The 13,444-nt window shown below is 34.6% G+C and overlaps 1 protein-coding gene and 1 non-coding gene across 3 annotated transcripts in view; both read right to left on the bottom strand.

Moving 5' to 3' along the window:
- LOC136034502 (vinculin-like) overlaps positions 1–13,444 on the bottom strand; it is a gene marked incomplete at its 3' end in the record, with an annotated part of 72,437 nt that overhangs the window by 42,841 nt on the left and 16,152 nt on the right. For both annotated transcript variants that reach the window (XM_065715721.1, XM_065715722.1), the window contains 2 exon segments: positions 6,244–6,395; positions 7,813–8,005. In XM_065715721.1, the coding sequence (XP_065571793.1) occupies positions 6,244–6,395; positions 7,813–8,005 (345 nt within the window).
- On the bottom strand, positions 2,712–2,902 carry LOC136035120 (U2 spliceosomal RNA). The gene has a single exon (XR_010619341.1). It is a non-coding gene; the product is annotated as a U2 spliceosomal RNA (small nuclear RNA).

Genomic DNA, 13,444 nt, shown 5'->3' with positions numbered 1-13,444 from the left:
AGAGCAGATGAGGCTCCACACGCTATTACTTTCAATATTGAGTGAGTACCACCCTTTGTTCAATCAAGCGGTCGAAAACAGATTCAAACACCAACCATCTTGCTGCACATGGATAGAGCAGATGAGGCCCCGCATGCTATTACTTTCAATACTGAGTGAGTACCACCCACTGTTCAATCAAGCGGTCGAAAACAGATTCAAACACCAACCATCTTGCTGCACATGGATAGAGCAGATGAGGCTCCACACGCTATTACTTTCAATACTGAGTGAGTACCACCCTTTGTTCAATCAAGCGGTCGACAACAGATTCAAGCACCAACCATCTTGCTGCACATGGATAGAGCAGATGAGGCTCCACACGCTATTACTTTCAATACTGAGTGAGTACCAGCCTTTGTTCAATCAAGCGGTCGAAAACAGATTCAAACACCAACCATCTTGCTGCACATGGATAGAGCAGATGAGGCTCCGCATGCTATTACTTTCAATATTGAATGAGTATCACCCACTGTTCAATCAAGCGGTCGAAAACAGATTCAAACACCAACCATCTTGCTGCACATGGATAGAGCAGATGAGGCTCCACACGCTATTACTTTCAATACTGAGTGAGTACCACCCTTTGTTCAATCAAGCGGTCTACAACAGATTCAAGCACCAACCATCATGCTGCACATGGATAGAGCAGATGAGGCTCCGCAACCTGTAGAAAAAGCTGAAACTCTTTTAGCCCTGCTTGTCCCTTTGTACTTCATGAAATATTATTATAAAATCATGACTGAATTGCACAATGTCAGATGGAAGTTTTTTGCATGCGACAGAAGAACAGAGTGAGAACAAACGGTAAACACAAAAAATAATGGCAAGCGAGGGTAAATCTATTTAATCTAAGTACCAAGGTGTTCCGTTTACCTAGCATTACACAGGCACTGTCCAAAGGAAACCCAATTATACTCGAGTAAGGAATGCATTAGTCATTGAGTACCATACAAATAAGAGTCTACAAACCATTCGTGCTGGCATCGCGAACCTCAGACAGAGCAAAAAACTCTTCCCTTATTTCACCTGAATCAAAGTAAAAATAACGACAAATAATCACCAACAACTTGTATCCATTCCTATCAGTTTGACTAAATTTAGTCAGTTTAAATTTAGTCAGTAAAATTTAGTCAGTCATTTAGTCACTATATGTCAATGTCAAGGATAATCACTAATGTCAAGGATGTCGATACTCATGTCAGTGTAATCAGTGTCACGGGAAAAAATAAATTTCCGAGAAAATATGCAACATTACTCAAAAGCATAGCATAACTGTAACACAAATTCAAACATAATAAAAATTTAACGTTTTTAGGACCGTAACGTAAAAAGTAAATATTTCGAGAGAATAACCGCCTCTCTTCTTCAGCGCGAACAAAAATAATACGATCAAAGAAAAAACAAAAAAATAAGCGCGGAAAGTACAACAAAGCCAATGAAAAAAAAGCCAAAAATTAAATGAAATTAAATAAAAGACCAAAAATTAAAAGAATTAAAATCAACTACCTAATAAACAATAAAAAAAGCTAGCCTATTTCTGCATGACAAAGGTATTGTCCAGCAGTACAGAGAAGCTGTTGAAATTTATAAATACCAACATTTAGGTCTAGCTTTGAACAGAAATTCAGGTGATTTAACAATAAATGAGTCGTATTTCGGTTTTCTCAGAAGAAAAGCCGATAATTTCGTAATTCCTGAAATAAACGTTGAACCACTTCCTCAATCACATAATCAAATACATCATCATCCCCTTAGGTCTCAAAGGGTATCCGCAAGAAATGCAATGGCTAAAATCAGAAATCAGGTGACCTAGTTCTCCGATTTGTTCAATTGCTGCTTTGTTTGTTCGAGTGACTGATTTGTTTCTTTTATTTCTCAGTTGTTCGTTAGTATCCGTCGTTGGCAGTTCAAATTTGTTTGGATTTTGTGCAAATCACAGATATTGGCGAATAGCTCACTTTTATTGTTTATTAGATATTTGATTTTAATTCTTTTAATTTTTGGTTTTTTATTTAATCTTTGGCGGTTTTTTTTTCATTGGTTTTGTTGTACTTTCCGCGTTTGTTTTTTTATTTTTGTTTTTTCCTTGATTATATTATTTTCTTGGCGCTGAAGAAGATGTTCTCTTGAAATATTCGCTTTCTGTATTTTCTTCAGTATTGTCGTTTGGCCTTTAAAAACCCCATTTTCGATAGTTTTCTTTCTTTAAGTAACCTTTTACTTAAAACGTACAAAAAATGGTACAAACAGCCTCAGTGACAACCCTGGGTAAGTATGATTTGAAAAGATATAACATTTCTCAAATATCTTTCGACATAAATATGGTTGTCTGAAATGCAACTCTAAAGCTAGAATTAGTGGAACAGACACAGGTATATACAACCTTTTTCACATAATAGAATATTGAGTACTCTGTCTTAATAGCTGGCATCCTAATGTCTTTATTTTCCCCTTTTTATTGTCTAAGTCAAGGGTGGTAGGATGGATTAATTCCGTTTTGCGCCATCAACCGTTATAAATTATATAGAATTTTTCATTTTTTCTTAGATAAAAAATGTGATTTCCAAATTTCAAGGACTAGGAAGCCGTAAGTGTGGTGTCTATTAAACTTGAAAAAGCTTATTACTCGCATGTTAGCATCGGTTTAATCAGCTTAGTTTTCCCCTCGGAAGGGGTGCACCAATCCCGGAGGTACTGCGATACTGGGCTAACGCGTGGAGGGAGCAGAGAAAGCTCCGACATCCCTCCGGTTTCCAAAATTCAGTCTAATATTCTGGGTCCCATGTAGGAATCGTATCAAAAATAAGCTAATAAGAACAGATACTACTCTTTGATCTTAGGTAAAAGGCCGAGAAGGGATACATGTGATTAGAATGTCAAACAACTCATAAGAATGAAAGTAACAAATTTTGTCAAAAACCTAGTAATTACTACACAAAGTCAAAAGACACTATCAGCTTTTCACTTGTCTCTAGGTTCTTGCAAACATATCACACCATCTCAAAATTCATTTTGGAATGACAAGCCAAAACAAAAAAGCTTCTAATCAAAACATGGACAAAACTGTCATCTCTAAAATTGAATTTTCCATGTGTTATAGTCAAGCCCAAAAACTTAAATGTAAGAAAACAAAATCAGATATGAAAAACTTTTTATGAGAAAAGTACGGTCTTGAAGCATCCCTAGCCATTGATAAATTGTGCCAATTGCCGGAAATTAGGGGCGGGCGGGGGAGGGGGGTAAATAAAAACTTATTTTTTAAATATTGAAAGTGAGGGCAAAAAAAACTTTGAGGGAAAATTTTTCCTTACCCTCCTTCCCGCGAACAGTCAACATTATTGGCATCGATATATGCTCCAGATGTGGACACGACAGCTGGACTTATAATTACACATGCAAAATACCCAACAACAAAACAGTATGAATTAGTCGGGTAAATGATTACATATTTTCTTGCTCTTTTTCTTTTTTTAATGCTTTCCATTCTTGATTTACTTTATTACTTTTTAGTTCCTTTCTTGTTAGCAACAACCCAGCCTGAAGGCTGAATTTAAGAATAGTTGGCACTCAAGTGTGGTTCTGCTACAGTTGTGCATAATATATGACACACATTCAATTGGACAGATGACTGGGAGGAATTTGTCGCTGCCACATTCGTGCTCATGATGGAGATTTATACAGCGAGCGAGAGCATGTAAAGCGAAAATATTCCTTCAAATTAGTTTTTTGTAGCATAATAAACAATGCTGAATTAAATGGTTATCCTAGAATTTTGATCACATTTCCCTTAAAATGTTAAAAAAAAAAAATCCCATAAAAATCCCATATAAAATTATGTAGAACTGAGACTCCGATATTAGTTCTTATGAAGTCAAGGCGAGACTAAAAAGGACAAATTGAGTCGTTATATTTGACAATCATACAAATTTACAGAATTTTCTTTTTTCTATTGACACCAAGGTAACTTAACGTTCAACACTCAAAAGGCATGCTTCAATCTTTACTTTCAAATGCCCTTGCTAATTTACATTCTCTTTGATGTTAGCGATTCATCAGAATAACACATATGCAAATTAAATAATTTCTTAATAGTTTACCATAATTTCTTTTTCCGACAAAATAGTTCAGCAAAGTCTTTTTCCGTTTCAGAAAATAAACAATTTTACAAATATTAAATAAATAATAAATAAATAAATTCAGAGGTTCGAGTCTCTGATCTTTTACTATACGACTATGGCAAAAATTAAATAGAACATAAAAATGAACATGAGCATTCCTGTCATGTTTCTAATTTTATCTAGGGGGAAGGGGGTTCTGTCAAGAATTTTGATAATTTTTTTCTTATTTTATGTTTGCGTAAGGTAGAATTTAGAAGTTTTTTCAGCTTAACAGAATCACAGGTTTGATGACTTTAAGATCGATCCTCATTAGTGTCATTAAAAATTACACCCAAGCCAGGGAGACCTCGAGCCCACCATGATTCGTCCCTGATTTGTGGAAAGTTGCCAGTGGCTCAAGAAAAAAATTCACTAGGCAAATCATCTAAAAAATTGCTCGAAAGCAACGAAAAACACGATTTTGTTCGCCATAATGGTCAATCTAATATTGCCTTTCAAAAGGCTGAAAAGGTTGTTTTTGTTTTTCTTTTGGAGTCGTTTCAAATGTAGCTTGTTTTAAGTTTGAAAAATAAAGGTTAAGGCAAAAATGAAACAGTTCGTGGTAACGAAGTGTATGTAAGGAGCAACTCTGCTCAATAGTAACTAAAACTCTAAAAAACAGAATTTTCATATCAATAGATACATAAAAAAAATAGTTTATTACGATGATTCCAAATATATAATATTCACCAAGTTCAGTGCTACCCATCAAAAGTTACGCGCCCGAGAAAATTTGCCTGATTTTTTAAATAGGGGGAAACACCTCCTAAAAGTCAATTAATCTTAATATAAAGCATATCATGAGATTCAGCACATCAAAGAACCATAATGTAGCAGTTTCAAACTCCTATATGCAAAACTGTGGAATTTGGCGCTTTTTTCCAGAAGAAAGATCAGGACTTATGCATAAGTATATAAATCTATTAAGTGTTTCCCTGTCCATAGCACCGAACCAATCAATAATCGGAAAATGATCATGCCAAATAATACTATGGGCAACGGTTACTCCAGAAAACTTTTACAATGACAGCCAGGAGATTTTAAGATTTTCACAAGAGAGCAGGCTATATATTTTGTACTTTTTGTCTCTGAAGCCTAAAGGCAAGCGATTACTTCTCATGAGAGGCCTAACAAATAAACAGTAGGTTTCATTAGAGCTTGCCAGATTTTATAGCAGTTAGGTAGGTATACCTTTTTTACTCAAAGCTGTGTCGTGACGAATTTTATACATCGTTTGGGTCATATACAACTTTGTAAACTTTCATGAATTTTTTTTACTCAGGGGGGAGGGTGGATTTACAATTTTGTGATTTGGGGAAGAGGCAAATTATCTTTTCTGCGATCCTCACAAAAGAGTATTAGCTAGAAAATTTTTTCAGGGGTGATCGTATCGAAATAACGGTCCTAGTAGATCGGGAGAGGTTGGATTCTAACGGAAATTAAAAGATTTAGTGTTCTTTTTAAGTGACCAAAAAGACTGGACGGTAACTAGGCCCCCCTCTCCCACGCTCCTTCTTTCCTCAAAGTTATCTGATCAAAATTTTGAGATAGCCATTTTTTAGTATATTTGAAAGCCAATAACTATGTCTTTAGGAGTAAAAGACCCTCCAGAGTAGGAAGAGGCCTGTAAGTTATGAAATTTGCTCATCGCTTAAGTATAGTATTTGTCATTGGGAAATATAAAGACATGTCTTTAATTTTGACATGTCAAATTACAAGACATGTCAAAGACATGTCATGTAATTTTAAACGGGGGAATTTGACAGAATTCCTATACGAAATTTTTTTTAATTTCCTTACTTTCTCCCTGTCAACTTCATTTTACATGTAGAGACATTCCGGGTGAATTATCCAGGGATTATTTTCAGCGAGTTTAGATTTCCGGGGAAAATTTTGACGGAAGGACGGATTTCCGGAGAGATCGAGAAAACAATTAGAAATTAAAAGTCTTCTTCAAATGCAAGTATGCTAGGGAGAATTTTTCAGGCTGAATCCCCAGTATTTTGATGAAGTTACACTACTGGAAAAAGGTAAAATAACTGACCTCGAGCCAATCAAGGGCTGCCTGTAATTTACTATCAATGACACCAGCTGCTTTTTTCACAACTGTTAGGTCATCAGCGTCCCACTCCTCTTCGTCATAAGTGGTCAACTGTAAAACACGAATAATCTCTTGGATCTCATCTGACATTCGACCTGAAAGAATCAAAACAATAGAAGTATTTCAAATACATTATGATATAATGTATTACATTAATATTATAGTTTGTATCAATAGTAAGCATCCATACCGTTTGATGAAAAACAAAAAACATAGAATGATTTTTAGCTAGTTGAAAAATTCGTCTTCCAACTCCCCAAGTCAAAGAGAATGACCAACTGATGAGAAACAAAACTCGCGTTAGTCACCAATAAAACAAAAAGAGAAAAAAAAAACAATCAATGCCATCAAGAAAAACGATGCAGCTCATTTTTGAAACTACCTTAAATGCACCAAGTCAAAGAGCATAGAGCATAGAAAACTGATAAGAAATAAGACTCATGCTACTCTCCAACAAAAAAAGAAGAAAAAAAACAATTAATGCCATCTAGAAAGAACCATTAAACTTATTTTCAAAACTTAAACATATTCCCCAAGTCAAAGAGCGTGAAGACCTGATCAAATACGAAACTCGCATTAGCCTCCACTAACAGTAATAAAAGAAATTCATTAAAAAAAAACGACGAAAAAAAATCAATGCCACCTATAGAAACCATTAGGATCATTTTTAAAACTCAAATAAATTCCTGATGTCAAAGAGTATGAGAAACTGACCAGAAATTAAACTCGCGTTAGTCTCTAATTACAAAGAAGAAGAAGAAAAAAACAATCAATGCCTACTAGAAAAATCATGAAGCTCATTTATGAAACTTAAAAATTTTGCTTTTTTTTACTTTGGCTTAACACTGGACCGTAGATAACAGACCCACTTGACAATTGAGTTTAAATGTATTTTCCTGATTATGTCGAATAATTAAACTAGCCTAAGACATTATTTTGGAACTAGACTCTGTGTATTAGTAATATATTGGGTACATTAGTAATATATTGGGTACATTAGTAATATATTGGATACCTCTGAAAGAATTCTTTTAATCCCGACATGCATTGTTATTTTACACAGCTTTGAATATTTTTTCAGCTTTTATCCACTAAAAACCCTTGAAATTGACTATTTGATTCAAGTATTAATCCCACCAACAAAAAGCAAAATACAAGCAACAACGGGTGAAACAATGAGGAATTAATCTATGACAGTGAAAAGCATATATAAAAATAAAACAAGACTCAATAAAATGCGTGATCAATAACAATTAAAATTAAAATTCATAGAATCATAATTCTTGAATATAGTCCAAAATCAACAGTCCTTTGATATAGAGCCGAAATATTCATCTAGCAAACCTCAGTTTCTTTTGATTTTTTTGGATTCCTGGGAATACTGTAGTGTTTTGCAACATGTTTGGTTAATATATACAGATTTAGTCTCTTGAAACTTTTTAGTACTTTCCTGGTTAAACGTTTGATGAAGACTAATTCAAATTACCCTCCAAATTCAACAATTTTAATTACCCGCCAAATAGTTTCTATTTTCACTGGCTTCTTCGATTCCTTTTCCGGCATGACTTGCAATTTGTATGAATATCTTCATACTACAAATCAGAATAGGGGCCAACGTCTTGACTTGTTCCAGACAACGAAGCAAAATTTCCCGATGCACTTGATGAGTAAGCTCCTTTTGACGGCAATCCACTTCTCTGGATACCTATATATGCAAACATAAATATTAATAGCAGTGTCAAATTTAGTTGTATATAGGGGATCAACGTTTTTATCAAGTCCCCAGGCCTAATTATATATTTCAGGGTAAATTTATATTTTTCATATAATTTAGCTAGGAAGAAAGTGAATATATAACTTTGTTCCATTTTTTATGCTCTTCTTATATATAATAATCATCCACGGGGCATATTCTCTTTTGAGCCTTTAATGGAGCTCCAAAAGGTAAGTTATAGTTATATATTTACTTAAAATTAATTAGATATAGAAATTAGCTTTTGATAGGCCCTAAAGTAACTCTATGATGTTTCAGTATCCTATAAGCAGCAAATAAAAAAAGAAGCAGAGCCAAAAAGAAAAAGATTACTACCCACGCAAAAATGTCATTTTGTTCAATTTCCTTGTTGTTATATCATTTCCTTGTTGTTCAAGATCGGGGTCGTAAGTTTCCTACTTAGGGTGTTCAACAATGGTGATTGCCATGGTGTATGATTCGTTTTCTCTCCCTACCATTTTCAAGGGTTTTAGGCTCTTTTTGAGAATTCCTTCGAATTTATTTACAAAAACAACATTTTATTATTAAGAATATAATTGCCATTCCTGAATCAGCTACAAATGTCAATTTTCTAACTAGACAGTTTTATTAGAAATGAATTTATAAATTTTTGGTTAAAATGAGCTGTTTTGAACCCCTTTTAGGACTCAAGAAAGAATTTGCAACAGAAGTAATTATCAAATTTAGAAAGAGCATAAAAGGGCGTCAAGTGATGTATTTACTAGTGATGTTAAACAAGAATAAAAAAAAAGGAGAATTAAAAATGACTAGTAATAGTAAAGCATTATTATAGTAAATACATATTACATTAAAGCATTATTATAGTAATTATATATTATAATAAAGCATTATTATAGTAATTACTATAAATTATAGTAAAAGTAATAATAAAGCATTATTATAGTAATTATATATTAGAGTAAAGCATTATTATAGTAATTACTAATAAATTATAGTAAAAGCAATGGTAAAGCATTATTATAGTAATTACTATAAATTATATTAAAAGTAATAGTAAAGCATTACTATAGTAATAATATATTATAGTAAAGCATTATTATAGTAATTAGATATTATAGTAAAGCATTATTATAGTAATTATATATTATAGTAAAGGTTTATTATAGTAATTATATATTATAGTAAGGCATTATTATAGTAAAGCATTATTATAGTAATTACTATAAACTATAGCAAAAGCAATAGTAAAACAGACACTTCAGCACCAAGGCTTATTCTGACAATTGGGTTTCGTTCGACAAGCTGAATCCCTCTAAGAGCTTTTTTTTAAGAGAGAAGCATCATTGCTATCCGTATAAAATAGGGTTTTCCTTGTTTTTCAGGGGGTGGGGGGTGTAGACCTCTATTCAAAGTTATCGACAATAGCGATTACTACAGTGTAATTTTTACTCCAATTAGACACAAATTTGAGGCGTTTCACTCTTCTTCTTTTTTTAATTTGAACCTTCTTGTAATACAAAATTACTCTTCAGTTGAATCGACTGAAAATCAAAATTTTCCAAATAGTATTACAATAGAAATGTTTGACATTTGGGAGTTTTTTAAAAAGCCTATTTTCAAAGTTCAGCAACTATGGGCCGTTGTCCACACTTTATTAATTTCCAGTCACTGCGGCATCTATGATCTTCAAACTTGACTTAAAAGTGACGCTTAAAATTAAGTCAGGGATTCGACCAGTTCTGCCTGGCAGCAGCAACAGTTTGGCCACCTGACGAACCGAATAAAACGGATGTAAGGAAGATTAGTGTAAAGAGCAGTTTTTCAAGGTTTATTTAGAGGTTTATTTGTTTATTTAATTACCTAAGGTTTTTTTCTGAAAAAACTTTAAATAATAAGACCTTATTTTAGTCTTTTTATGACTTTAATAGTGTATGCAATTAAATAAACTTTTGTTTATTAGACAGTTTTCAAAAAGAGATATAGGCCAAAAACCCAGCAATGGGTTGCCAACAAGATTCAAGATTAATTTAATAAAAACAGCTGTCATAATTTTGGCCGAGGCCGCAACTAAATTATGCTAGTTTATAAAACATCAATAAATGACAAAGTGAACGAACTACAAACGACTAAATTCACTGACAAAAAGAAGGAACAAAAGAATTCGTAAAACAATTGGTACGGCATCTCGACGGTTTTATTTTATACCTACTTCGGGTTGGCAGACGCTTAGAATAAGGAAGTGGCAGCAACGAACAATGCTTCTGACTCACGACTAGTGGGTGTCCAGACTTGAACATAAATTCGTATCTGCGCTCTCGGAGAGTGGGCATTTTTAGCGACTTGAGGGCGGGCTCATAAGAAACATAATTTGCACCGAACGTGATTTATGCAACATGTTTCCGTTCAGTTTTAATGTAACAGCTGAGATATTCTGTACCGTGCACTTGAGGGCCCCAGACCAGACATACGCACTTAAGTAACTGTCACCCATAACACAGATATGCCAGTTTAATTTGCATTGTAGAAAAATATAGGCGTCCCAAAGTAGCCAACGATCTGAAGGCGTATTTTCCTTACACCATAGACAACAAATGTCATAAAGAACAAGGTTAAAAAAAGAATATAGTTCCTTAAGAAATGAAAAGCGTGCAGGGGTCGAAGGCTCAGGCTTAGCAATGTCACATTAGTAGGGTACGAAGGTCCAAGGGTATTTGTTAGGGCCAAAGGCTTGAGCGAGTGAAGGGAGGCGGTAAGAGGTCACCAGTGCTGTCACTTACTTGAAGTACTTTTACTTGAAGTACTACTTAAGTAAAATTTTCCATTACTTGTACTTGTACTTAAGTAAAAACTCTAGGGTGTACTTATTACTTGATACTTAAGTAAGATTACGAAATACTTATTACTTAAGATACTTTTAATGTACTTGTTTTTCAAATACTTTATCTTTGACACGAAAATTTTGTGTGTGTGCGCTTTGGTAATGAACAAGAAACCTCACCTTTAGATTTAGAGCAAACTCAGATACAGCTTTTGTGTGTGTGTGTGCTTTGGCAATGTACAAGAAAACATCACCCTTTAGATTTAGAGTAAACTCAGATATAGCTCCATGCTTTATTTTTGGATATGAAATAAGGTATTTGTTTTTGACGAAAAAAAAATTATAGTAGGATTAACACTTGGTTTAATTTTTGTTTAAAAGTTATATAACAAAGTAAACTGAAATTATTTCATAGTTCACTGGTCGACAGTGAGCTAAAATCCCTTGTTTTGTGCTAAATGTTGCATACTGTACTCCAGTTAGGCTTATATTTCTGATATTAATGTTCAAGTTTTGTCATCTCGTCAACTGAACCAGATTTCTACCATTTCATCATCTTCAGGACCATATTATTGGTAAAGCTACTGAAGCTATGAATCTTTGCCCATCTAAATGTTGTCTGCAATAAACAAGTCTAGGCAATTCTAGCTGGATCCAATGCAGTGGTATTTTGTCAAATTCGTTCCAGCAAATTCAGGTATTCAGACGAATCTGACTTCAGATTTGTCACTCCATTTATAAGTTATAGGCCCTACTAAATTAAAGGAAAACTCAACTTTCTTAAGACTTGACACCCTCTCCCCCTCGCCCTATTTGAGATAGGGTTTGTGATACCAGAACTTGATATGAGCCCTGATCTTAGGCATCTTTGGTCTAGTTTTCATTCCGTTCCGTTACTCCATTTGCAAGTTATACTAAATTAAACAGAAAACTTAAATTTTTCAGGAATTAAAACCCACTGCCCCTTGTTAAATTTGAGCTAGGGTCTTTATCTCAAAACTTGATATGTGTCATGGTCTTAGGGCTCTTTGGTTCAATTTTCATTCAGATCAATCACTCCAGTCGCAAGTTACTCTGAATTTAACGAAAAACTGTTTTTAGCAGGTAAAGCCCTCTCCCCCTGTTTTATTTTAGCTAGGGTCTTCATCACAGACGGATGGACACGCAGACAGGCAGAGAGACGGATTTTGCAACGTGTTAGGTAGCCATGTTGGCTCATTGGATCCAAAAAAAGGAAAACAATAGCATATCATCATCCAGGCATCATCACCTATTTGGATAGTGGAAAATATCCATCAAGATAGGTTTTTGAGATCTGTCTGTCTGTCCGCTCGTCTGTGCAATCGAGTATAGCGGGAGAACCGCCAGTCAGATTTGTATTAAAATTGAACTATTTGGATTAAAATTGAGCTTAATTAGGGCGATGGGGCTTTAAGTGTTATAAAAAATCGAGTTTTTCATTTAATTTACTGTAACTTGCAAATGGAGAGATGAATTTCGATGAAAATTGAATAAAGATGCCTAAGAGTATGATATGCATTAAGTTCTGGGATCGAGATCCAAGCCTAATTAGGGCGAGGAGAGGGGGCTTTAAGTGCTTAAAAAGTTAAGTTTTTTGTTTGACTCAGTTTAACTTGCGAATGAAGTAATGGATCTCAATGAAAGTCAAGCCAAAGATGCCAAAACCATAAGTCACATAATGTTTGAAGATGAAGACCCTAGATTAATTAGGGGGAGGGGGCTTTAAGTGCTAAAAAAGTCGTGTTTTTCATTTAATTCAGTGTAACTTGCGAGTGATTGATGGATCTCAGTGAAGATTGAACCAAAGATGCCTAAGACCGTGACAGGCATCAAGTTTTCATATGAAAACCCTAGCTCAAATAGAAGGAGGGGGAGTGGGTTTTAAGTGCTGAAAAAAGTCAAGCTTTTAGTTTAATTTAGTATAACTTGCGAATGGAGCAACGGATCCAAATGAAAGCTAGACCAAAGATGACTAGGATCAGGGCTCATATCGAGCTCTGATATCACAAGCCCTATCTAAAATAGGGCGAGGGGGAGGGGGTTTCAAGTATTAAGAAAGTCGATTTTTCCTTCAGTTTAGTAGGGCCTATAACTACTTCCACCCATTGGTTGCCCAAAGCCTGGAAATAATCCTTTTCCAAAATAAGTCATACTGAAGCCAACCTTCAACCAAATATTCCATCCCCAGAGAAAAATTACTTTGTTTGGCACTTGGTATTTACCAAGTGACATACAGTGATCGCACTTTCTGTCGGTCTGTCAGTCCTGGTCTCGCTAGTTTAGGCACTTCCAGATAAGCTAGGACGATGAAATTTGGCAGGCGCATCAGGGACCAGACCAGACTAAATTTGAAATAGTTGTTTCCGCGATTCGACCAGTTGGGGGGGGGGGGTAGGAGGACTGTTAATTTGGAAAAATTAGATCGAATCTTAATTGAATTTGATATTTAGAAGGATATCATGTCTCAGAGCTCTTATTTTAAATTCCGACCGGATCAGGTGACATTCGGATCAGGTGACATGGAAATCTTAAAAAACGCTTAGAGTGGAGTGATCAGGATTAAACTTGGT

This window comes from Artemia franciscana, chromosome 13, assembly GCF_032884065.1.
Source record: "Artemia franciscana chromosome 13, ASM3288406v1, whole genome shotgun sequence".
NCBI lineage: Eukaryota > Metazoa > Arthropoda > Branchiopoda > Anostraca > Artemiidae > Artemia > Artemia franciscana.
Note: the sequence above shows the minus strand (reverse complement) of the source record. Positions and strands in the feature narration are given on the sequence as shown.